At 39.1% G+C, this 24,966-nt stretch overlaps 1 protein-coding gene across 12 annotated transcripts in view; it reads left to right on the top strand.

The window, feature by feature from the left end:
* The window catches only part of NRXN3 (neurexin 3), a 1,414,514-nt gene that overhangs the window by 505,021 nt on the left and 884,527 nt on the right, over window positions 1-24,966 (top strand). For 6 of the 12 annotated variants that reach the window (XM_054567195.1, XM_054567194.1, XM_054567196.1 and 3 more), the window contains one exon: window positions 1,413-1,439. The exons of 5 other annotated variants lie outside the window; for them this stretch is intronic. In XM_054567195.1, coding sequence (XP_054423170.1) covers window positions 1,413-1,439 — 27 coding nt within the window. Of the gene's footprint in view, window positions 1-1,412; window positions 1,440-8,215; window positions 8,225-24,966 lie in introns of all 12 variants that reach the window. One more of the 12 variants, XM_054567202.1, reaches the window with a different exon arrangement.

Below are 24,966 nucleotides of genomic sequence, written 5' to 3'. Positions count from 1 at the left end.
TTCGGCAGGAGAAAAGCACAGCTTCTAACTGTATATTTTCCCTGTAACTTTCTTCCTTTTCTTTATCATTTTACTTCTCCCTTTTAATATCTGACTTTAACCAAATTAGTATTGGAATTCCCACCATCGTAAACCAAACTTAGGTTCAACTGGGCAGCTTGGTAACAATTAACCTGAGCCATTTTTGTAACCACCTTGCCCAATTCCCTACTAATAGCCCTTGACCCTACTCAAGACCTATCCTGTGTGTCCATGACTCTAACCAGATATTAATAAAAGGATAGGTACTCTGAACTCTGGCTCGTAGAATGCCTTGTCTGGTTACCAGCGATAGAAAATTAGCCACACTTTGTTCCCTCTATTTCCCAGTAAAAAAAAAAGAAAAGAAAAGAAAAGAAAAAGAAAGCGAAGAGTTTTCTTTCCTCAAGATGCAGGATCACAGAGTGAAATAGGCAGGATGTCAAAGGCCTCCAAGGCCGCCTCCCCATGTACCTGTCTCGCCTTCTCCTTAAATGCTATAGGCACTTGACTCAGTCTGAGCATTTGGGCAGGAAGACAGAGATGGGCTTCATGAGCGGGTTGGTCTGGGAGCCTTTGAAACAATAGCAGACAACACAACCGATTGTGATAACATCACAACTTTGCCCCTACACCCGCCCCCACCTCTCTAAAATCTGGGATGGGTGTTTGTGCGGTTAGCTGTTTGCAAGTGGCCATTTTATGACAGGAAATGACCAGGTGGTATTAACCCTTTCCTTACCTCTAAGGATCATGGCAAGTCTGCCTTTGTAAATTTCTATAGCATTTGGGGCCTGACCTAAGGAGAGGGTGGAGGGAGTTTGCTTTTAGAAAAAGAGAAAGGGTTAAATACTGCACTGAGAAACTTAACAGGCAGAATATTTAAAATGATACAAAGTGTCAGACTGATGATATATCTTTGGAATACTAATAACAAAACTTGTGTTGATGCTACTTTTAAAGATAAATTTTAAGAAAATATATTGTAGGTGGAAATAAACTATAATCTTCATTTGGTGGGGAAATTTTTGAATAATTTTCTAAGCTTAAAAAAATTAATATTTCAGTCTGTTTATCTAAATGAATAGGATTTGGGGGGATTAAAAAGCATACTTGGTGTCTATTGTGGATATATATGTATACCAGTATATATCTCTATACATATGTGTATATATATATGTGTGTGTGTGTATATATATATGTATCCAACTTTACTAAATAATATACTGTACATATACACCCACCCTTAAGCTTGTGCATACTGTATATATATAAAATGGCCACATTTCTTGCGTGTGTCTGTCCCCGGAAGGGTGGACTGATTGTTTTTGGATGTCTGCAGCTGTTACCTTGAAGGATGCAATTTCATCTTTCATTTATTTTTCCCCATCTAGACTGTATCAGGATAAACTGTAACTCCAGTAAGTTTTCCCTCAAGTTTCATTTTGTTCTTTAAAAAAAGCAAAGAAAAACTGACTTTATTTTGTTTACTGTTTTATGAGCTGTTTTTGATTTGAATTATTTTGTTTTCTGACTGTGGAGTTGGGGGGACCGGGGTTGGCAAGATGAAGGGCTGGGGTGATGGCAAGGCCAGGGCGGGGTCGTTGAACTGGGGCAGGTCCTGGCTTCTTTCCTCGCCTTTGCTCTCTGTGCAGAAAGGGAGGAAAGGGCACCTGGATAAAGAAACAACTTGAAAATGCATTGAAATGGTAATTCGTTGTTTTGGGAAAAATGACCCTGGGGTGGGAGGGACATACAAAAAGCCTTAGGGCAACCAGAATGCACTTCTCCACTACCAAAAGCTTCAGGAAATTTATAAGCAAAGTTCATGACCCAGAAGGTGGCTGCCAACTCTGATATCTCAGACATTTCTTTCCTGGCATTTATCACTGTAGGGTTTGTTTTGTTTTGTTTTGTTTTAGTTTTAGGTTTCGTTTCTGCTTTTAGAAGGGTGGGCAGAGCATTGCTCTTGATGATAATCCAACGTTTTAACTGAAGACTTGAGACATGTTCTGGCTCTTCAGAATGAAGAATTGCAACCTATTATTTTTACTTCATCCCATTCAAATAGTTCAGTTCTTGAAGAAGGGTCTTAATAAGGTGAAGGCTGAATACTACTCATGCATTTTTTTCCTCTGCCTCAGAAATGAATAATAACTGGAGTCAATGAGGTAGGAGAATAGAAAGAGAAAGAGGAAGGATGGGTAGGACGGAAAGAATAGGCCTAGATGATAAAAGGAAGAAAGGAAGAAATATGCTTTGAGTCCTATAGCATATTATAATAGTTAAGGTAATTAAATAACTTACTAGGGTAATTAGGGTGATTAGCTGTAATGGACATCCCAAAATTTCAATAATTCAGCCAAAAAAAGGTTTATTTGTTCAGGAAAAGTCCAGTGCAAATTGGGCAGGTCTTCTGGCCAGCTTTCTCCAAAGAAATAATTCAAGAATCTAGGATTCTTTTCTCAGCTGGGCCGTCATTTTGGAGAGCTTTCCTTCCAGCTGCATCCATAGGGAAGACAGAGTGAGCTAGGATGTTTTATTGCCTTACCTAGAAGTGACATCCATAAGTTCTGCACCTATTCTACCTGTCAAACATGACTCCCTTCTAAATGCAAAGGAAGCTGGGAAATGTAGTCTTCCTGTAGACTCAGGAGGAGAAAATTAGATTGGTTGAGTGTCTAACACTCATAAGCCTGAGTGTTATCTCTGCATTGTTTGCTTCTTTCTCTACTAGGGTCTTTCTATAGGAACGAACTCAGGAAAGGAAATAATTCAACTTTTACATTTTACTTACTTGTTTATTTCATCAAATTAAATATTTCACAAGAGCTAGCTAGTTTGACTTTTCTTGGGAGATGTATTATCAGGATGGCAAAATAATAAAGGCATATTCATTTCTTTTTTGCAAACGTTTCATTTCTTTTTTGCAAACGTTCCATATAAGTTAACAACAAAAAAAAAGACATATAAAAAAAACTATGTTAACAATCATTTCCTAGAGTGCTTTCTGCTAGTTTTGCTGTCATTTTCAGTTAAATTAACCAATGTCCTATTTGGCTGTGTTTAAACATTTCTAATTAGCCAGACATTTCTTGTGGTATTTAGATCATTAAAAGCCTAATGGAAACATCCTTTTTCTCCAAAGACTGGAGTTTTCTCTTTCTTTAAGCAGCTTTATTGAGGTATGATTTTCATACCACAAAATTCATCCATTACAAGTCTACAGTTCTATGATTTTTATTATAGAGTTGTCCAAACGTCATCACGATGGCATTTTAGAACATTTTTATCACCCCGCCCCGCACATTTTCCTTATGTCAGTTTGCAGTTAATCCCTGCTCCTGCCCTTAGCCCTGGACAGCTATTGATCTGTTCTTGTCTCTATAAATTTGCCTTTTCTAAACACTTCATATGAATGGAATCATTACAATATGTAGTCATTTGTGCCTTTTTTTTTCTTTTTAAAGATTTTATTTATTTATTTTTAGACAGAGGGGAAGGGAGAGAGAAAAAGAGGGGGAGAAACACCAATGTGTGGTTGCTGCTTGCACACCCCTCACCGGGAACCTGGCCCACAAGCCAGGCATGTGCCCTGGCTGGGAATAGAATCGGCAGCTCTTTGCTTCACAGTCCAGTGCTCAATCCACTGAGCCACACCAGCCAGGGCTGTGTCCAGCTTCTTAAATACAACTTAGAGTATATCTACGGAAAGCTTTCTTTTGTTTTCTTTTGCATCAGTTTCCAGAAAGGAATGAGATGAAAGCGGGTCATGAAGGTAAAAAATCCTCACCCAGAGCTGATCTTGCGTCTGGCTTCACATACTTATGTGCTGAACAGAGAACTGAGGGAGTTATTCGATCAGGATATCAGGACTTGATTTTGTACTCTAGTCTCACTTTATCGTGCAATTAATTCCATATAGTCCATCGGATCAGCCATGGAAACTCTTCATTAAACAAGTTTCAGAATTCTTTCTCCTGGGAAGACAGTGACTGTTCTCCACAACGCAGATACCAGCAGGTTTTCTGGACCAGAATTTTCTATTCAGAGCCACCAAAAGCAGCACGGAGAGGAAGTACATTAGCAAAGATGTGTTCCCAACTTTGATCACAGCATAGAGTGTATAGCTGGTTTTAATTCAAGATTTAGGTAAAGAGCCAAGATTGGATTTTGGAAATCACTTTAGAATTCTCACCATAAACATTTAACATAGTAACAAAGTTAATATTGGTGAGAGCTTTGGAGAAAGAATACATAGTGCCCTCTGTTTGAATAGTGGTTAAATAGAAATGGAACAAAGCAAAACACAAGTCCTTTAAGCTAATCTAAGAGCTTTAGTGTTAGGGGTATGTATGCGTAGCCAAGATAATGTGAATGATACATTTTCTTGAAGTCATTAATTGTCAATTTGGAGTAAAGACTTAGAATTGAAACCAAAGTGACATATTATGCAGAAGAATGCAAATAAGCATGAATCTTACTAATTTATGAAGAAACATAAAAATTCAAAGACATGTTCCTTTTATTGTGTATCTTCTCTATTTTACCCCTGGCAGTATTGGCACTTGGGAGGAGAAGTCTCCATCAGAGCTCCTTTCTTCCCTGCAAGGGGCATACTGAATTCAGCTGTAACCAAGTTTGAATAGAAGTTCATGAACTTTTCCAGTAACATGTTTTCCCTTTTTTTTTTTTTTTTTTTGGAATGTTCATCCTCTGAAAAGTCCGTTAGGTAACATACTGAATGATATCTATTTTATTTTCCTGTTTATCTCCCACAAAATGGTGTTTGTTCAGGGAAATGGCTGTTTTCAAGTGTTGGTGTGCCACACTTGCTTACTGGAGAGAAAAGCATAGAAAAGAAGGATGATGTTCCAGCATGAAGAGTAAGCCACTGGCCATAATCTTGGGACCAAAGCGTGTTCCTTCGGCTTTGCTCACCAGCCCTGTCTGTACCTGCAGCCCGGCTCTGCAGGAGGCTTTCAAAGAAGCAGGAACACTCCTAATAAGCTTCTCCGCCTTTCTTCCTTTTGTACCTTCTTTTCTCCAATTCTTTGCCTTTATCCATAGTATCTGTGATATACTTGTCCTTATTCATTTCAAATCTCACTACCCCCGCTTACCAAATCCTCCAAGTGTACCACACTGTACGTTCTTTTCTGGCTACTGTCACCAGACATATATTAAAGAGTGTGCAAATTGAGGTCTTTGGTTGGATCGGAAACATTGCTAGAGTTGATTCCTCTGGCAGGAATATTTAGAAATGTGTAATAAGGAAATTTCTAGCTTAGGACTTTTAAATGGCAAAAGAGCAACAGAGTTGGCAGTCATCACGGTGAATTGAACTCCAGGGAGACCTGGCACATTGCTAAAGAAAACAGGGCTGCCTTCTGGAGAATTTCTGCAGGACATCACCTGTTCCTATGGTTTCAACTCCAAGCGGTGGGCAGTGCCCTGGGAGGCATGCAGTTCTGAAACAGGTATGACCTTCTTGTTGGTCTCATGGGTGTTGGCTCACATGAAAGTCTGTAAAGTGGTTTGTTGTCTTTTCCCTTGTCTGATTCTGACTCTGCCCTGTGATTTCCTAGCTCCTACTTTATTCTTTCCCTTTCAAGCCATGTACAGTATGGCTTGCATGATTATAGTGAACTCATATTAATTAAATATGAGTGTAGCATGAATGAATATAGTGAACGCATATTAATGAATATCCCTTTTTGCCAATGTTCCCCTCCTCTAAAGGCTAATTCCTCTGTGTGTGGCCATTTTATTCATCTTTCAAAAAAAGGGTGTATATATCACATGGAAATTGTGAGTTTGTGTTTATGCCTGATTACTTAGGTATATGTAGAATCCCTCTAATTACTTGGAACTTGAAGCTTCATTTTTTTCCTTAAACATAGAGGAGAAAAGAGTGCTATACAAAAATAAATGAACCTCAATACTCTCAAGTGCCACCATGTAGCCATTTGTGACAGAGAAGAGTTTTAGTAATCTCGTCCACTTACCATGACTATGTTATCTTTGAATCATCATTGAGACACATGATAATATAAGAGCTATATGAAAATAACATCAAAGGATGTGATTTCCGCAAATCATATCCCTGAAGACTACTAGTATTTACTAAATAGTTCTTTTCTTGCACCTGCTTGCCTAGCATCTGGTAGTGCCTTTTGCTTTAGCCTCTCTGCCTTTAGCTTTTTTAGCATACTCGATTTTCAGAGTTAGGGCTAAGTCAACGTTGTGGGGTGGTTCTTGCGGAATTTAGGCGTAGCTTGGTGAACTACAGTTTATTACACTAGAATTTTGGCTTTCTTCTGGTCTGTTTCTCCATCTTCTCTCTCTGTGGTACCAGAGATGTGACTTCATCTTTAGGCCTGTTTTATCCTGAAATCCCAGAGCTGAATCGTTTGGCTCATTTCTTTAACTCAGAGATACCGTGGGTCAACCAGGAAAGCTGGCTTCTTCTCTATTAAAAGTCTTTTGGAAAGGAAATTAGAAAACCCTCTTTGGTACCCATTCCAAGACTTGAATAACTACTAACTATCAGCCATTTGCTTTGACCATACCACTTCTCTTAGTAGAGATTTAGTGGAGGTGGAAAGTTGTTATGCAGTATTTTATACATAATAATATCTGCGATCTTCCAACTTCACACCTAGGCTTTCTATTTCCATACTAAATGATTATGTTCTGCTTCAGCTCTTGAAACCTGATTTCTAAAAGATAATACATAATTTTGGTTTTCTTTGGAATGCTTTCTATTTCTTGTAACACTTAAAATACATCATGTGTAAGCTTACTGATAGTATCAGTAATAGCCAAATTTTAGTATAATAATAGGATGCTTCCTAGTAAATATTTATTTATGTATATATGGTTATACATATTCATCTTGGGTTTTAGAAGGATATGGGGATTGGGGATAAACAGCCAATTAAATTGTAGATAAAAAGTGAAATTGAAGTATTACATTACAAGTAAGTGGCTTCCAAAGGACAGTGTTTCTTCTCATTAATTCATAATGACCTTATTTTTTTAATAGTTAAAAATTATACGTGTAACAAAAAGCATGCTTATAAAAATTCTCCCTTTTATTCCTAATGCTAGACTCTATAAATTCTTTTACTTGGAGGCAACAAAAATTAAGTTTTTAAATATTCTTCCAGAGATAATCTATGAGTATACAGTATATAGTTATCACTATATTCTCTCCTTCTCTTTTTCTTCTTCTCCTTCTTGAAACAATGTTAACATTCTTCTGAATCTTATTTTTTTACTTAAAAGGTCTTAAAGGACTATTCCATGGGAGGATATGAAAGTCTACTTTATTGTTTTTAGTGGCTACTTAATATTACATTTTAATGGAGATACCATATTTGATGAAATCAGCACAGTACTAATTATACTAATAAAATTAGATTTCCTCAGGTTTTAACTACAACTAGAACTAAGTTTATGTGTATTTTTCTTCGTTAGTCTTTGCATGCATGTGCAGCAATACCTGTTAGATCAGTCCTTAAAAGTGGAATTGCTAGATTAACAGATAAGTATATTACAAATATAGATAAATATTAGCAATTACACTGCAGCGAGGCTGTGCAGATTTAAATTTCTAAAAGCAATATATGAATGTTTCTCTCACCCTTGCCAAACACATGGTATTATCAAACTTTGTATTCATCTTCTCAAATAAGCTCTTCAAAATGTTGCTGTGATGTATTCAAACAAGGCCCGTTGTCACCCACAGATGTGTTTCTTCCACCATTTCACCACTTCAGATACATGTAGGAACCATTGTCATTCAAAACTTCGGTGACCTCTTATACCGGAAATCTAATAGAAATCTGCTATAGCAGCATTTTATATAATCCTTTTTTCAGTAAAAGGGGGTATAATAAAAAAAAAAACTGACAATATATCATAGTAGCTTTATGTGATTTCCTCCTATAATCCTGCTTATCTATGTTGGAATCCCAGCCAATAGAAGCATTTTGGTGCAATTACAAAGAGCAAGGAGGACTTGAACCGAATAGCCTGGGTTCACCTTTGTCTAATACCCTGAATGAACTATGTGATTTTGGACAATTTACTACAACTCTCAGTTTCCTCAGCGGTAAATGGGCGTAATTATTGTGTTTACTCTTTGAGTAAGAATGGAACCTAGAACATAACACATGCTGAATGTCTGGAGGTGCTGGTGGTGATGATGATGATGATTAATGCTGTCACATTATTGATGCTGATAAAGAGGATCTTTTGAGAACTGCTGTTGTTCAAGGATGGATAGCTATAAAATCCGAAAACTAGACTTGGCAGTTTAATAGATGCTTGTGAAATGAGCATCCTTACTGTCTCTGTCAGTTACTCGGGGCAATAATAAATTCTTTTCCAGGTCCTCAGAGTTGCATTGGCTTCTGCCTCGATAGCATTACTAATAAGACTGTTGATGAGACCATCTTTGGGTCATGTTGGGATTTTTTTTCTCTCTCAGAGCATTATGATAAATGAACACTGATGTTAAAACATAGAACTCATAAAAATATTTTGACTTCATGAGGTCATGTGTCCTCGTGTTTGAAATCCTGATACCATTTTGATAAGAACTTACTGGTGTTGTATTCTAAAATGAAAATATTATCCTTAAAATGCACATATTGGTTAATACCATGTTTTTGACTTTAGTATCTCTTGATATCAATTTTGCAGAATCCAAATGGGAACTAAAATAAAGTAGAGTCAGAGACAAGAGTTTTGGTGGCAAGGGTGTAGATTTTGGGGTAAAAACATTACTATCTTTTCAGCTTCCTTGACAGATTCCTCTGGGGCTTTAGAAGTCATCAGATTCATGCAGACCATGGTGAGAAAGGGGGAGAAAAAAGTAATCCCCTTCTAATAAGGTCTTGTATTTTGGTTTCAGCATGTTTGCTGAGCATAGCATGATCAATGTGTTAAGAAATTTACACCTGGACCTTTGGATAACTGAAATTATACATATGCCCTACAAAGGCTTGTGGCTAAGTCCTTATCAGATCCGTATGTGATGCCCAGAGAAGCAGAAAATTAATGACCATTTAGCAGTTACAACTGCAGTACAATCCATCTCAATTTCTGAGAATGTCCTCTGAGAACAGGTTAAAAGCCACACTAAAACAAGAAATTTCTCCTTCCGGACACTTTAGCTAAGGCCACTTTGTGTGTGTGTGTATGTGTGTGATTTCAAAATGGCCTCTGGGCTCTAGGATGCAAACGCATATCACCTTTTAGTTTGCTTCTCTTATGTGCAGTGGACTCCTGGAATGGGGAAGTGCACTCAGGAAGGTACTTTACCATTTGTAATTCATCTTGAGTTTTAGAAGGATATGGGGATTGGGGATAAACAGCCAATTAAATTGTAGATAAAAAATGAGATTGAAGTATTACATTACAAATAAGTGGCTTCCAAAGGACTGTTTCTTCTCATGGAAGGAAGCAACAGAGAAAATACCAGAGAGGAAGGAGAAAAGAGATTTAAGTGGAAAACACAAGCCCTTATAAAATATATAGACATAATCAATATTACTAGAGTTATTGAATTCTAGGAAAGACTGCTAAAAAAGGAGTAAAATTTCAGAATCTCTACATTGTAAAAAAAGGCAAACATGTTACCAATTTAGGCATGCTGTATTGTGACCTATCAGGTAAAGAGACTATATATACTCCTAGAATTGTTTTTCAGTCATAGCCGAGCCACTGTACTTAGATGTATACATACATACAGTGGCATCTTATGTTAGCACAGCCTAAAGTTTTCATGTTGCTGTCTGCCACTGTATGATTTGCATGACTTGAAGCTGCCTCAGACATAGTATATGCTCAATAAATAAATAAGTTGATGCAGTAATGAAGTGTACCCATTTCCTTTACCTTAATTATTTATACAGATACTCTTAATAATCAACCCAAGAGGTACAAGCCCCCAAAATGTAAATCACAACTTTTTTGTCTTGTTGACTTTCTAAAAGGAAGAACATTAACTGAAGAGTAGATGAATAAATCTGCTCTTATAAGATATAAGAATAATCTTATCCCTAATAGTCTGGAAGAATATATATTACTTTCTCTGTTAAGTTTTAGACAAATGAAAATTTTCATGAAGTCTGCTTTGGCCTGGTTTTGGTTGGTCAGGAAAATTTCATGAAGGAAGATGACTTGTGTCTCAGTAAGTATTTTGTCATTCTTCCTCGTTCTTCATTCACTTATTCCAAGAACACTTCCTGAGAGTTAACTGGGTTCCAGGTGTTGATGTCCATTTTAAGGATTCATACTATGAATTGCCAAGGAAAATGCAGAAGGAATCCTCATTGGCTGGTACCTCCTGCCCCATTTTTATCCTTTTTCTGTTTCTCTTATAGAAGCTGGATCTCAGATGCATGCATCATTTCTAAAATCCAGATGAGACTCTCATAAATTTTGTTCAGGGATGATTCATTTCACCATTCAACTCAGCATAATGGTTTCTTTTTTTTTCATAGCAGATGTGTATTCTTCATACTCAGGCCCGTAACATGGATCTTACCCAGGCCTTTCTCCTGATCGCCCATCCCTTCCTTTGCTCACCCCTTCCCCTGACCACCTGCCTCGAGCAGCACAGCCTGTGTTCCTGCTCTCCTTGCAGCGGCTGGTGTTTTTTAGGCATTGTAGTTTTGTGTATAAACGGTGTTTCTGTTTTTCCTCCTCCTCTTTTTGAAGATTTCTTTTTGACTTCTGATCCATTTTATTTGTGTAATTGCCACAGTAAGATTTGCAGGGTGAAGAGTTCAGTTAGTTCTAGAGTTAGACAGAGTTTGTATTTTAAGAATTAGGAAGGACCACTTTATGAGTGAAGTGGAGAATGTGCAGTATTCATTTGGCAATTATCAACCAAAACTTTCCATTTCTATTTGATGACAAGATAAATGCATCAATGGATGTACTTCCCTTTCATTGTATATATAATATCTCAGTAGGTTTCAGCCATATATCATAGAAGAGATGATTTTAATCTGAATTCTAGAGTTTCCGGAACAATTGCCCACAAAATGCAAGTCTCCCTACTGATTCAGAGCATCTCAGCAAGTATAGCTTTTGTCAGTTTTAGAGTCAATTTTGAAAAGAAAACATTGAGACCAAGGTATGTTGTTTCTATAAGAAATGGAGTAATTTTCTGCCTGTTCTATTCAATGATTAAAATCACTTTCTAAATTAGTTTGTTGGAAGTTAGAGAAATAAACCTTAAAGAGATTTATATGTTTTTTTTCTAAAAATGAAGCTGTTTCAGAGTACATCTGATGATGTAAAATCTGTAGAGAAAAAAAGTTATGCTGTTATTCCCAGAGCCTGATGCCAACCCTTTGTCAGCATCCGTGATCCTGGTGGCTGATGGAAGGGCCCCACTCGGGATGGGAAGCAAGAGAGGGTGTCGGGGGATGGGAGCAAGAGGTGTGGTGTTTAGTTATAGTAATCGGAGTGGCTGAAATTATATGGCAGTAGGAAAATGTTAAAAGGTAAAGTGTTCCGAAAGAGACAAGGTGTAATAGAGATCGTGTGCCCTGAAGCAAGGTCTTTGAATGGTCATGGGCTTAGGATCCCCACTGTGGGTCTGGTGGAGCACACTTTAAAATATCAGCCCACTCTTAGTGGGAAACCAAGGCTTGTGGAAGCCAAGTGCATTGCGTAAGGTCTCAGAGTGATTAGTGACAGGCATGAGTCTTCATAAATTTCATTTTCGGATTCTTAATCAAATGAGTACCTTTGTCATGTAAATCGAGCCATCCTTAAATGATGGTGCAGGGCTCCCCTCCCCCCTTTAGAATTAGTTTAAAAGGTGAGGGTGAGGGGCTGAACAGGTACCATGTAACAAAGGATGTTATGACCTAAATTCTTGTGTGTGAGGTCAGCAGCAATATGAATAGAAATAAACTTAATTCTGAAACCTAGGAGATGACAGAGAAATGATATTGGTGTTACCCACAAGTGTGGGTGGGATGCGGTCTAAAGCAATAAACAGAGGGCTACTCCTCTGTCCCAGAGGTAATAATTAGAAGCACTGAAGGTGGAGAGAGGACAGACTATTTCTTTCCTATGAATGGTTTTCCTGTGACATTGTGTCAGGGAGCCCTTTGCCTTCCTTCCTTTCCCAGTACCTGCAGGGAAGAACCACCCCACTGACCCCAATGAGGATGCCAACAGGAGTGGGGGGTGGTGAGGGCCGCAGAGACAGAAGGCCTGAGAGGAGCGGAAGCAGCAGATGGCAACGAGCAAATGTGGGCGAGAAAGGCAGACGAGAGAAAGGGCACAGATAGGCACTCGTAATGGAGTGGCATGAGTGTAATATGTTTTATCACTGTAGAAAAATCCTGTATCTTTTTGACCTTACAGAGAAAAGGACAACACAAAGGAAGATAGATGAAGACCATATGATAAAGCCATTGGGCAGGGGATGGCTAGAGAAGGGTTACAGGGTGCTCATGAGAAGAAATTGATAGTTGAAATTAAACTCACATACTTGTCAGTAGTTGGAATGTTTAATTAAACTGTTCCCTTATGGTTATTTACAAGCAAATTCCCCTTTGATAAAGGAGTCAATTAAAAAAAAGCTTACTGATTGTCAGAAATAGAAACACTAGACATTGTATGAGCCTATGACTAGGTAAGTGCCCGGGTGCCTACCCATTCATGATTGAGTTTATCCACACTCCTCCATACCTGGTAGAAAACAAAGGGTGAGAAAATCATTTAACATTTCTTTCTTTCTTTTTTTTTAAATTTTATTTATTTATCTTTTAGAAAGAGGGGAAGGGAGGGGGAAAGAAAGGGAGAGAATTATTGATGTGATAGAGAAACATGGATCTGTTGCCTCTTGACCTCTCCCTACCTGGGACCTGGCCCACAACCAAGTTGTGTGTCCTAATGAACCCCAGACTTTTTTTTTTTTTTGTGGGACGATGCCCAGCCTGCTGAGCCACATCAGCCAGGGTTCGTTTAGCAGTTCAAAGGCATAAACATGGAACACTAAATGAAGACACTAACCCTTTCTTTCCCCTCTCCAAAATTTCCTTGGACCCTTTTTCTACTTCATCACAGCAAAAATGGATGCTGCCATGTAAATCTGTACCAAGGATATTTACAATAAAATTTCGAATACCCTTGCTATTATATAAAGTATATCAACCTCACACGTGGCTACTAATGATAGTAAAAACAATAGCAACAATCGATTGTTTTCTATATGCCAGGCCCCTGGGTTGAGCAGTTGGTTTGCATGATTTGTTAAATCACCACGGTATTACAAGGTAGTTGTGATTATCCTCATTTTAGAAATGAGACTTCGTGATGCGAAATGCTTTGCCCAGCGTCAGGTTCAGTCTGCTTGATCCCCGAGCCCCTGCTCCCCACCACCGCACGCGTTGGCTCGCCTGCTCAAATGCTGGAGTGTTGATGCTCAAATGAATGCAGTCCATGCCTCCAGGATAAGTGTTGATGGTCCTCACAAACGACGCCATTTCTGGTCACTAATAAGTCCGATTTCTTCAAGTTTCCTTTCTGTAACCTTGACCTTTACAGAGTGAGGTGTCCTGAGTTCAGCTCTATAAGAATATTAGCATCCCATTCTTTTTCATAACTAGTCTCTAAGGCACTCTTTAATTTTATGACGGAAAGATACTTGGCATTTTGGGATGCACAGAGAGAGGATGAATTAGGAATTATCATACAGGCATCGAGATGGGTGCTAAGAAGAGGGTAGTGTTAGAATGCCATTAACTGACCATTGCTGAGCCACCCTCCATGTGCCCAGTGCTTTCTTGGCTTTCTCTTTATAATGTTGGCATTCTCATAGTCTTTTATCTCTTTCCATTACTGTAGTCCTGTAGTCTTAGCACACAGTTTGTGGTTACCCTCGTTCCCCAAGCTCTCTCATGCCTCTGTTCCTGCACCCGTGCTTTCTGTTATGGACAGTATACCCCTTTCTTTCTGTATCTGCCTAGCCAACTGCTTCTCATCTTCCATGACAGCTCGGGGTCACCCCTCACGTGAAGCCTTTCCTTTTACCTCCGACAGGTGTGTCCACCTATAACTTCCCATAGTGGAATGCGCATCTTTCAGAACTCTCATCCCGCTTGCATTGCTCTGTTTGCTAACATATGTATCACCTGAACCGATCGCTGGACCGACTTCTCACATGTATATCCATCATTGTCTCTTTCATCATTAACACACATTTATTGAATTAATTAATAATGATAAATTTAATGACTTGAAATTCTGGGTCACAGGAGAAATCTGCATGGGTGAATATAAATTTCTTAGTAAGGGGAAAATTATTCCATATTTATGAAGGGGGAAATGTCAGCAGATCAGATGAAAATACCATAGATTACCATGCTAAGGATGTTTGTCTCATTCCCAAGGAGAAATGGGTTTTTAGAAATCCTTACTAAATACTACTGTGTTAGAAGGCTAACATTTAATGAGGAAATGTGATTGAAAGCCAGCTGACCCTTCTTTCACCCAAATGCCGTGATTCAAAGAGACATTCAGGGCCAGATTACTTTTGGGCAGTAACTGCTGTACATGCCAGTTTTGTGTGGGTTTTATGCCTCACACACCTCAGATAGAAATTTGTACCCATCCCTGTATTATTGTTATAGGCCTCTGAGACTTCACACTGGTCCTAAAGAGTGAGAGGAAGATAACTCAGAGCAGGACAACAAAACAAAATCAACAGCACAAGTAGCAGCGCTGCAGAGTGGAAGGACCAGAACTGGTCTTAGGTTCAGCAAAACCTGCGCTGCTGCTCCTTAGCTCTTGGTCCTCAGGCAACTATTCTGAGCCATGATTATTATTGGTAATGGCTGTAACATCATTTGATGAAGAAGAAAAGTATCTGAACAGAAGCCTAGCTCCCAACCATGTGGTTTCCATCCCAGCATTTTTAAACAGGCCCCCGAAACCACAGATGCTCTGGCAGCCCACGTGTCTCACAGCTTGAATTGCTTGTTGATCATTTGAACTTGTAACAGTTGAAACACCAGTTTCCTCAGGCCTCCTGGGTACTCATCTAACCTTTCTGAGTTGTCAAAGGGAATTGCTTCCTCTGTAAAATTTTTTCATAGGAGACAGGATAGGAATCAGTGTTTGAAGAAGCTGAGTGTACCCAAGACAATGTCTAGAATTTTAATGGAGTTTTGTGGCAGCTGTTTTAGAATCTTGTGTGAAATGAATGTAGGGCTATTTGACTCATTCCAAGTAAGGTCACATTATTAAGAGTGAGGATCTTCATCTACCAAGTCACGGGGATCAAGGGTTCAGTTTAATCCCAGAGGGGTTAAACCCTCCCTGGTAAAGTTAAGTGGTACAAATGATGTGCATATATGCGTTTGTGCATGGTGAAATATATGCAGAAGAAGCAACAACAAAAACAATCAATGGGCAACATTTAATGAGCATCTATTTTTATGCCAGGTAATATTTTCAATTTTTTTATTTATATTGCATCCTTTCATCCCCACAACAATTAAAAATGCAACAGGCAGGGCCATCTACATCGTTTGTGAGGCCTAGCCCAAAATGAAAATGCAAACCCCTTGTTCAGAAAGCAGGAGAAAAGCTTTGCCCTATCTCTTTCTCTTTCACATCAAACTGTCAAGTTCTTGGATTCCTTTTTCTTTTTGCGATCTACTGTGCACCCTCCAACATGGACATACCGACAGGGCGAGCGCAGACCCTCCCGGGCACCCATGACTGCATAGCCGCAGTTGCGAGGTTTAGGAGGAAAAACGAGTGGCCAAGAATACGTCCTGAGGAGGCAAGACCACTTATGAGCCAGGCTCCCACTGAACGCCACTTACAAAACACAGATTCAAAGATAAAATTCTTGTGAATTTTAAGACAAAGACAGCAAAGCATTGAAGCCCACACACACAGGGCTCTGTGTGACTCTCCAAATGCGTGCCTGTGCAGCTGGCCCTGGGAGTAGACAATGTTATTATCTGAATTTTACAGGTGAGGACACTTTGCCTACCAGAAAGAAGTTTTGGTTTTTTTTTTTAGCGACATTTTTGTCTACCATGTAACTACTAAAACGCACATACTGTGGCTCTTGCATCCAACATGGCTCATTTTTACTTTTGGTAGCCTTTTAATGCTGCATTTTGTAAGTTTATTATTGCTCCTGGCTGTCTTTCCTCAGGGCCAAAGATAAATTATGAATCCTATGAACTGTCCTTTCTGTAAAGGTTTGCACGATGGCATACAACAATCCATCACATTTTCTTGGCCAGTGGAAACATGCCTTATTTTAGAGTGTCGATATTTACAGGACTAAAGTCGATGACTGGTATAATTTTGCTAGTAAAATCAGTTATCCCTGAGGGGTGTGATCAATAGTTACATGGGCCTATGTTGTGAATATCTTCACTTCCCTTTCTCAGGGATTATCTTCCTCTGGTTGTGAATGGGAGGTCAGAGCTCCAGTCCATTTTAACTGAACTTACAGCCTTCAAGGATCTGATTTATCATTTATTTCTCTAGCAGATCATCAACAACTAGAAAACAGAATTTGGATATTATCACATTCATGTGTCATTGCTGCAGAAATCCCTTGGACTAACTAAAAGGGGAAATGAACCATTCCAGGAATAATTGACCATTCAACATCTTCATAACAATACCATCGAATGCCTTGTTTTCTCTATTCACCTTTGCCCTCATCCAGAGATGAATCAAATGAACATCCTTCAAAGGGAAAAGGAAAACCGTTGGATTCCCATCAGAATATATTAAAGGAAAAGCTCTGTCCTTTCTATCAAATTCCATAGAATCTTTGGAACAGAACAAGAGCAAATTGGTTTCAAGCTAATAAGTGAAAGTGAAACACTTGCTGTGGCTATAATGACTGCTGTTCCTAAGGGTTTCCAGGTTGTGCCATTTGTCATTGTCTTGCTGGAAAGAACAATTTACGTAGGGCTTCCACTGCGCGGCCAGTGCTGGCTTAGCTTGTCCCTGCCTGCCTTGTGATTTGGAGCACTGCAGTGGGAGCTGACGTACTGAACTATTTGGCTGCCTCAGCCTCACGGCCAGCCCTTACTCAGAATAATAATGTCAGGGGAGATTCGGGGATCGAAGCTAGATTTCATGTAGTATTTGTATTCTTGGAAGATCATTCCCTTGTACTGTAAATGTATTTTGTTCTAGGTAACAACATACTTAATTGTGTCTGAGTTTGTCAGCACCTTTGAAGGCACATATTTGTTCTTCTAAGGAGTCATAATACCTTTCCATTCAAATTGTTCTGTACAAAGAACTAGTTTACTTGGACGCTCTGTATCCAGATTGATTGTTTATATCAGAATTACCTGCTGGAGGCAAGTATTTATTGATGAAGATTTTATCATCTTTTTAGGTGGTTTAGTTTGACCTTCTAAAACACCATTTAATTTATAGTTTAATTATTATTGATTCAAGTGCAACCAGTGAGTATTTCTATTGATGACAAGTTGTATGTTTGGAGATAGCTTGTCTTTCAAACTCACCCTCTTTTGTAGAGAATGTTGCTTCAACTAAAAACAATGAAAAATGAAGCCCTTTCTTAAAATTTGTCTCATCCATGAGAGCCATCGGCATTAAATAAACTTCATTATCGAGTATTTCTATCAAGACTTAGAGACTTGGTGGTCCACTCTAAAAAGCCTAGAGAGAAGTTGGCTAACTTTTTCTATAAATGGCCAGATAGTAAATATTTCAGTCTTGTGAGCCATGTAGTTTCTGCCAGAGCTAAATTCTCTTTCATAATTTAATTCTGCCAGTGTACTAATACAAAAGCAGCCATAGTCGATTGTAAACTAATGGGCAAGGCAGCATTCCAGTACAATTTTATTTACTAAAACAGAAGCAGGCCAGAGTTGGCCCAAAAGAGCCATAGTTGGCTGATTTCTGGGCTAGGACCAGAAGAGAGATGTATTTGTAGAAATTATGTTTGGGAAGTAGACTACTAAACTACCTAGTATTCCAAACTCTAAGATGAATAGAAGCTTGAAAAACTACTTATTAAAGCAATTTTTCTTCTAGGTGCTACTAAGCCAATGCTGAACAAGATCAATGCTGTCCCTAATCCTTATGAGGTTTGCATTCCATTTGAGATGTTTGTGAACATATGAGTACATATATGCATCGGGTATTGCCTAATGCAACACATAAAATTAAATAGGATAAAGTAAATGTCTGGATGTGGGAGGAAGTAAGACTTTAGATATAACTGTCCTGATAGCCTTTCTGAGAAAAATGACCTTTGAATTTTGGGCATTTGCAACTTGAATGGTGTGAAAGGTCCAGTCTTGGGAAGGTTTAGGGAAAGAATATTCTGTGCTTAGTCATTCACATAAGTCAAGGGCTTGTGGAAGGAGTATACTTGCTGTGTTTGAAGAACAGGAAACACTAGTGTGGTTAAACCATGGCAGATGGGGCAGAGGGAAAGGGACTATTTGACTTTATCTTGAACTGTCTCCATTAGAGTGACCTATAATCACAGTTATATGTGAATTAAGGAACTTGTCTTGTATAATAATTCATAATCATATTTGTTTTATTCTATTTTATTCTCTGGGAGGAGACAAATTCACAAGTATCTGGAGTTAGTGTTTGATGTAAAAATGCAATTTTCATAAATACTAGTGGACTGCTATTAAACTGAAAATAAGCCAATGTTTCAGTTGAGGGACAGTAAAACAAGTATTGAACGATAGTTAAAGAAATGACGAGACAAGGCTATCAGAGGTAAGACTTACAGAGTTAAAAAAAATGCATCAGATCCATAGGTCTAATCATTTGAACAATATAGAGGATTTCACAATAGTCAATGATTTTGGATTTAGTTGGCTAAAGTAGGTCAGCTGTTAATGGTTTCAATATGATGCCTAGATGCCTCAAACTCACCAGTGGATGGGATACTGTAGGTTGGAAAAAAACTTTACCTATTCTAAAAGATTCCATTCAGGTTTGTTGTTGTTGTTGTTGTTGTTGTTGTTATTGTTTTTTAACAGAGGGTATTGTGTCTGGTCCTATATTATATGATAATTTTATGAAGCTTTGGAAATCAAACTATTTTAAATCCATTGCTGTTTAGGGTTGTGAAAATACTTATCCAAGGAGAATTGCTTGTATCTAAATAAAACGCCTTGAGTTAATTTGACTCAAAATGAAGTCCTTTGCCTCAATTAAGTAGAATTTGAGGAAATTGCTCTAACAGAATTAAGGCCAGCTCAGGGAAGTTAATTAGAGTGTCTTGCCTTGAAGGACAAGTTAGTTTTCTAGGCAATGTGTTTGATAACAATGCTTCAGATGAATGCTAAAGAATTCTGTGTTCTATTAATTATTGGAAGAGACTAAAACACTGTAAGCAGTAATGTGTTACAACTCCAGGTAGCCAGTGGGAAAAGTCAGTCAGAATTAATGAAAGACCATATCATGGATTTTTGAAAAAACAAATTGCTTTCAAATACATGCAATAATGAGACCAAGACATGTATGTGTGTTATATATCTCCATCCTAGTAAATGATCTTGGAGAATATATAATTGATTAAAATAAAAATTTCTTCCAAGTTACTTGTCACATGCTTAAAATAATTTTATTTTTATAAGAAATGCAAATAGGTTCACCAAAACTGGTTTGATATCTAATGTGCTTCACATAGCCATTCTTTATGGATACCATAAAGGTTCATATTAGCCTAGGTTCCATTACACATTCTAAATTTGTGTCTGATTCTGAATTAGTAAGTTTTATTGACAGTAGAAGCCTAAATACAGCATCTGTGCTGGCATAATATAGGGTTTCCAAAAATTAGTTGCTTAGGAAAATCAAGGTAAGAGATTATATTTTAAGGTAACACAGGGCGATTTTTTTCTACCTTTTCTTAGCACGAGATATTATAGGAATTTTAGAAGTATTAATTTCAATCAGGATTAATATATCCAGTTTTTCTTGGTGTGCATATGTGTATCTAAGAATAATACTACATGCCAGGGAATAGTAAAGAAAATTATTTACCAATAAAATATTATTTGGTTAGCTCCATTTATATTTTTCCTTTTTCTAAGAGGATATAATGTATTCCTTTAAGCATCCTGAATCTCTTCCCTGGGAGTTGGCGGCAGAAGCGACTGTTATAAAGGGAACATTTTTGAAATATGAATCTTAATCACACCCGGAGCCAAATCCATCGGAGTTTCCATTTTATGTGGCACGTTCCACTTCATTATCTGACAACAATGAAATAATGCTACTTTAGACATCTATAGAAGTTTTATTGAATATTGTCAAATGCTTAGCAAATATTTCAGATGTTTCACATATTCTTACACCTTGGAATTGCACACTGAAGAGTATTTCCTGGTTTGGGAACTTTCATGTAATAAAAAACAGTGAGAAATATTCTTGGCCTGACATGGGAGTAGAATAAACTGATATCTGGACTGGCTGGCTCGACACATCTTATCATGAAAACCCCTCCTAAGTAGGTAAAATCGTTCTGTCTCATTCTTTGCCTTAGTTCAGAATCACATATAAAACTTACTTTTTTGCAAGATGGCTTTCTCCTTCTTTTGGCCTTGAAAAGAGAAATTCTTTAAAGATAAATATTTTAGAAATTTGTTTCTAACTCAGAGGAGACGTAACATTGTATCCTGAATGAAAAATGGTTATTAAGTTTTCTGGTGACATATAATGATACCTGCCAAACTGTTAATGACAACCGTTTTAAGAAGTCAAAACAAGGTGTTGACACAGTCAACCTCTTTGTTTAGTTTTTCTTGCTATAGCCCATGGTCCTTCCAGATTCCAGGTGTTGCCACTTAGCTGGATGTTTTACTTTATGAGGCAGGACCCATTTGTGAAAAACAGCTGTAATTATATAGCATTTGGGTATTCCATAATTAAACTAACAGCTGATTATAAGATGGCATGTGGAATGAGAATTTGTAACTAGACTAAGTAAGAAAAATGTTATAGCTTAGTCTTTGTCCCCTTTTGCTGTTTGCTTTGGACAAGTCCTCCTGCTGCCTTGATGTACAATAGGGGGTCATACCAGCTCACCTCCTGGCGGCAGAAAAGAGGAGAATGGGAAAATGAATGCACGAAAGTATCCAGATCAGCAGCAGGCCCTACTGTCAGCAAAAGGTGTCTCCTTGGACATTTGCCCCCAACTTTTGAAAACTAATGGCTCTCAGTTGTGGTTTAAATAATGTATCAAATACTGGGATCAGAGAAAACTGGACATTCTTATTAGTATTCCCAGGACTCCATAATTTTGGTACTTGAGTGGTGGTAGAACTTTGGTCACTTAGCAAGTGTGGGTTCTGTTGAATGTGCACCACGCACTGGTACAGTTATCTCCAGGTCTTGTCCACATGGAATTTACCATCTAGTTTCATACATGAAACAAGGCCCAGAGGCACAAATAAAGATATTGCCCTTGTTGGTTTATAACCAAGGGGTTGGAAATGGATCTTGGCCAGGTCAACGCCCTGCGTCTGCCCCCTTCCTGTCCCCTCTGCTGACGGAGAGCTGCTCCAGCGAGATGTGGCTATGACTCCACTTGCTTCTCCCAAGTTCTGTTTCTATTGCTTGGTAAATAGAATGGTTTATTTTCATGCCCTTTAACAAATTCTCTAATTAGTACACCATGAATTGTCTCCATACTTCCAGTTATTTTTTGTTTTTACCTGGTGTCTTTTGACTGGCCTCTTTTTTCAGGAACGCTTGGAGCACCAGTCCTGCTAGCCCATAAAAGTCAGGAGGCTCCAAGATTTTCAGTCTTGCAGAGTTTACAGAACATTTGATTCCACAGTCTCCTATTCCCATTTCTGGGGTCAGGGGGGATCATAATGTGCCTGTCTACTTTGTAGGCATGGCAAGGTGGACGTTCCTTAGACTGACATTTGATTTTTCTTATACATCATCTAAGAAAGTCAAGTAATTATTTTCACTGGCTGCCTTTCTTAGAGGATTTTAGTAAGAAAAGTATCAAATCAAAACAGTCAAGAGGGAATCTTGCGTCAGGAAAACTTAAGAGACATACTTGAAGAGAGCATTTGAAAAAATTCAAAGATCTTGATCTATGAGTGTAGAGGAAAGCTATTTCAGGTGGTTAGAATTGTAGGAAGTGGCCTTCTAAATTTGAAAAAAAAAACAAAAAATTTTTAAAACATACTGTGTTCCTGGCACTTGGTCAACAATTTATGTTCATTTACCTCATTTAGTCCTCTCAACAGTCCTGCCAGGGAAGTTTTATTGATCCTTTCTGAGGTGAGGAAACAAATGTATCAGTAACATTTATCTAATATTTATTGAGTACCCATATTTTTGATAACGTGGCTCTGAACAAGACAGCTTATATTGTAGAGACAGGAGACAGGCAATTAGCACGTCGACAATAAATAGCATGATTTTTTCTGGGATTATACGCTATGAAGAAGGTAGCTGTATTCTCTATGAGTTGGGGTGAGGAACCTGGTCAGGAAGGCCTCCCCAGGAGGGGCCAGAGGCAGAGATCTGAATGAAGACAAGAGGCCACTCTGTGGAGGTGTAGGGGGAGCAATTCAGGTAGAGGGTTGGCCAGTGTGATGGGGGGAACGCAGTAGGTTCAGGGTAGAAAGAAAGCGTGTGCGGCTGGAGAATGAATGGGGTGTGTGGGGGCGCAATGAGAAAAGAGACAAGAGCCGTGCAGGGTGTTGCTGACCAAGGCAAGGAGTTGGGACCGAAAGGTAAGAGCGATGGAAAGCTTTGGGGATGTTTTACGTAGATGAGCGATGTAATTCAATTTACATATTGCAGTATGCCCTGAAGAGGTTGAGTGGTTTGTTCAAGGTGAGAAAGGTACAAAAAAGAAAGAAGGGAAGGGGTGTGAATTGCTCACCTGGAACTCAAACCCAGGTCCTTTTGCCTTCAAGCCCCTGTCCTTCATGGTATACTGTTTTCCTTAAGCACTAGTATTAAGAAATTAGAATGAGCCCTGACTGGTGTGGCTCAGTTGGTTGGGCATTGTCCTGTAAACCAAAAGGTCACCAGTTCTATTCCAGCTGGGGCACAAGCCTGGGCTGTGGGCCAAGTCCCCAGCTGGAGGCGTGCAAGAGGCAACCGACCCATGTTTCTTTTGCACATCGGTGTTTCTCTCCCTCTCCCTCTCTTTCTCCCCCCCTTTCCCTCTGTCGAAAAATCAATAAATAATATCTTCAGGGAGCGGGGGGAGAGGTTAGAATGAAAGATTATAGACACTGGTAATAAGAAACCCAGACTGTAAAAATCTAAAGCCAAAGTTTCTCTTATTTTAAGAAAATTAAACGGGTCAGTTAGTGCCAACTCCTGGAGCCTGAGGGCAGCTTGCCTTTGAGTGGCAGACCTGTGCATCCCTTGCAATATTGATCCTTAGCTCAACCTCTGTGACCAGATTGAGGTGAGAAGACTCCTGAGCAAAACTTTATTTCCAAGTCCTAAGGTGTGGAGAAGGCTAGCTGGTTTGGATCTGTTGAAATTGTTGCTGAATTTTTTCTTTCTTCTTGCTCGTAACTTGTCTAGCGACTATTGAACTCATGAGCACCTACTAAGTGCAAAATGCAACAAGCTTTGGAAAGTTGAAGAGCAGGTTGTACATGAAATACTTCACCCTGCTCTGCTAAATCTGCAACCACATACAGCATGTGGCTGGAGAATAAAGAAAGGGAGAGAATGCTCCTTAAGGGGGGGGGTGTCTGTGTGTGTGTGTGTGTGTGTGTGTGTGTGTTAGAGCCTCCCCTCCTCTCCGCTCCCCTCCCTCCTACCCCACCCCACCCCACCCCACCCCGAGTCCATCTGCGAAGCCTGAATTCTTATACAGGCTCTCCGACTGCAGACACCCCAGCCTTAGTCACATTCTCTGTATTGTGTATCACTCCTAAATCTATCTACTTATGTCAGTTGTTTACCAGTTCCCTCTGGCTGTCTGCTCTTTATCGCGTTTATTGATCAGTCAATCCTGAACGTCTCAGGTTGGGGGGAGAGAGAGAGGACTGGAAAAGGAATGCAGGAGTAGAGAATAGCTGGGGACCGTCAGTTAAGATGGTTCCAAAAATAGCTCAGCCAGGCTGATGATAGCTCTGCTTGCAGCCTCCCCGATGGGATTCAGGCACTTCGTTAAGATTCTCTGCTGAAATGCATTCCACCAGCTGCTCCTGCGGTTGGCTGTAGCGGGAGGTGGCAGCAGTGGGCCCACCGCACCTTTGGAGAAGGAATTTGAAGCAACGGGTTGGGGCACGGCAGGCCGCCACACAGGGAGATGAGATGTGTCAGAGCCTATTGGAACGCCCCAGGTGGGGGCATCTGTGTTCTTGTAAAAACTATGATCTGGGCACTTCACATTCAGCTCACCTCCACACACCCCAAAGCTTTTTAATGAGATGGAGAGATGAATGGTGAGAAATGGTTATATTTCCCACCTACTCTATGTCTCTCTGTTACTTTGTTGCTGTTGCTCTAGCTTATTGTATACATAGATTTTTTTTTTTTCCCCCTCAATTGCACCTTCTGTTGGGGGATTCAGCTACACAGAGCTCTCAGATTTGTAATACTTTGGTCTTATCCAGAACTTTGATTTACCAAGGCACTTCTGCAAAGTTCCTGTGTCTAATATTGTAGTAGAAGTAAGTGCAACTTTTATACAGGGCTCTGCCCCTCAATACGCTAAGCCTGTATCCTGTAGGAAGTAGTGTCTCACCTTGATTTGTCTAGTGATGTGACCCTTCTCAGAATGAAATGATCTTGGAAGGCTCTCAGGGTTTTGTAACCAAATAACCTCAAGCCACTGTACCTCAAATTGCATGGATTTTCTTGCATCTTCATTCTCCCCAGAAGCACTGTAGGGGTGCTCCTATAATTTGCCTCATTTGTGTTCTT

This window comes from Pteronotus mesoamericanus, unplaced genomic scaffold (genome assembly GCF_021234165.1).
Source record: "Pteronotus mesoamericanus isolate MK-2021 breed Mesoamerican mustached bat unplaced genomic scaffold, CSHL_Meso_final contig_182, whole genome shotgun sequence".
In the NCBI taxonomy this organism is placed as follows: Eukaryota; Metazoa; Chordata; class Mammalia; order Chiroptera; family Mormoopidae; genus Pteronotus; species Pteronotus mesoamericanus.
The sequence above is the reverse complement of the archived record's forward strand: the minus strand, read 5'-3'. Positions and strand labels throughout refer to the sequence as shown.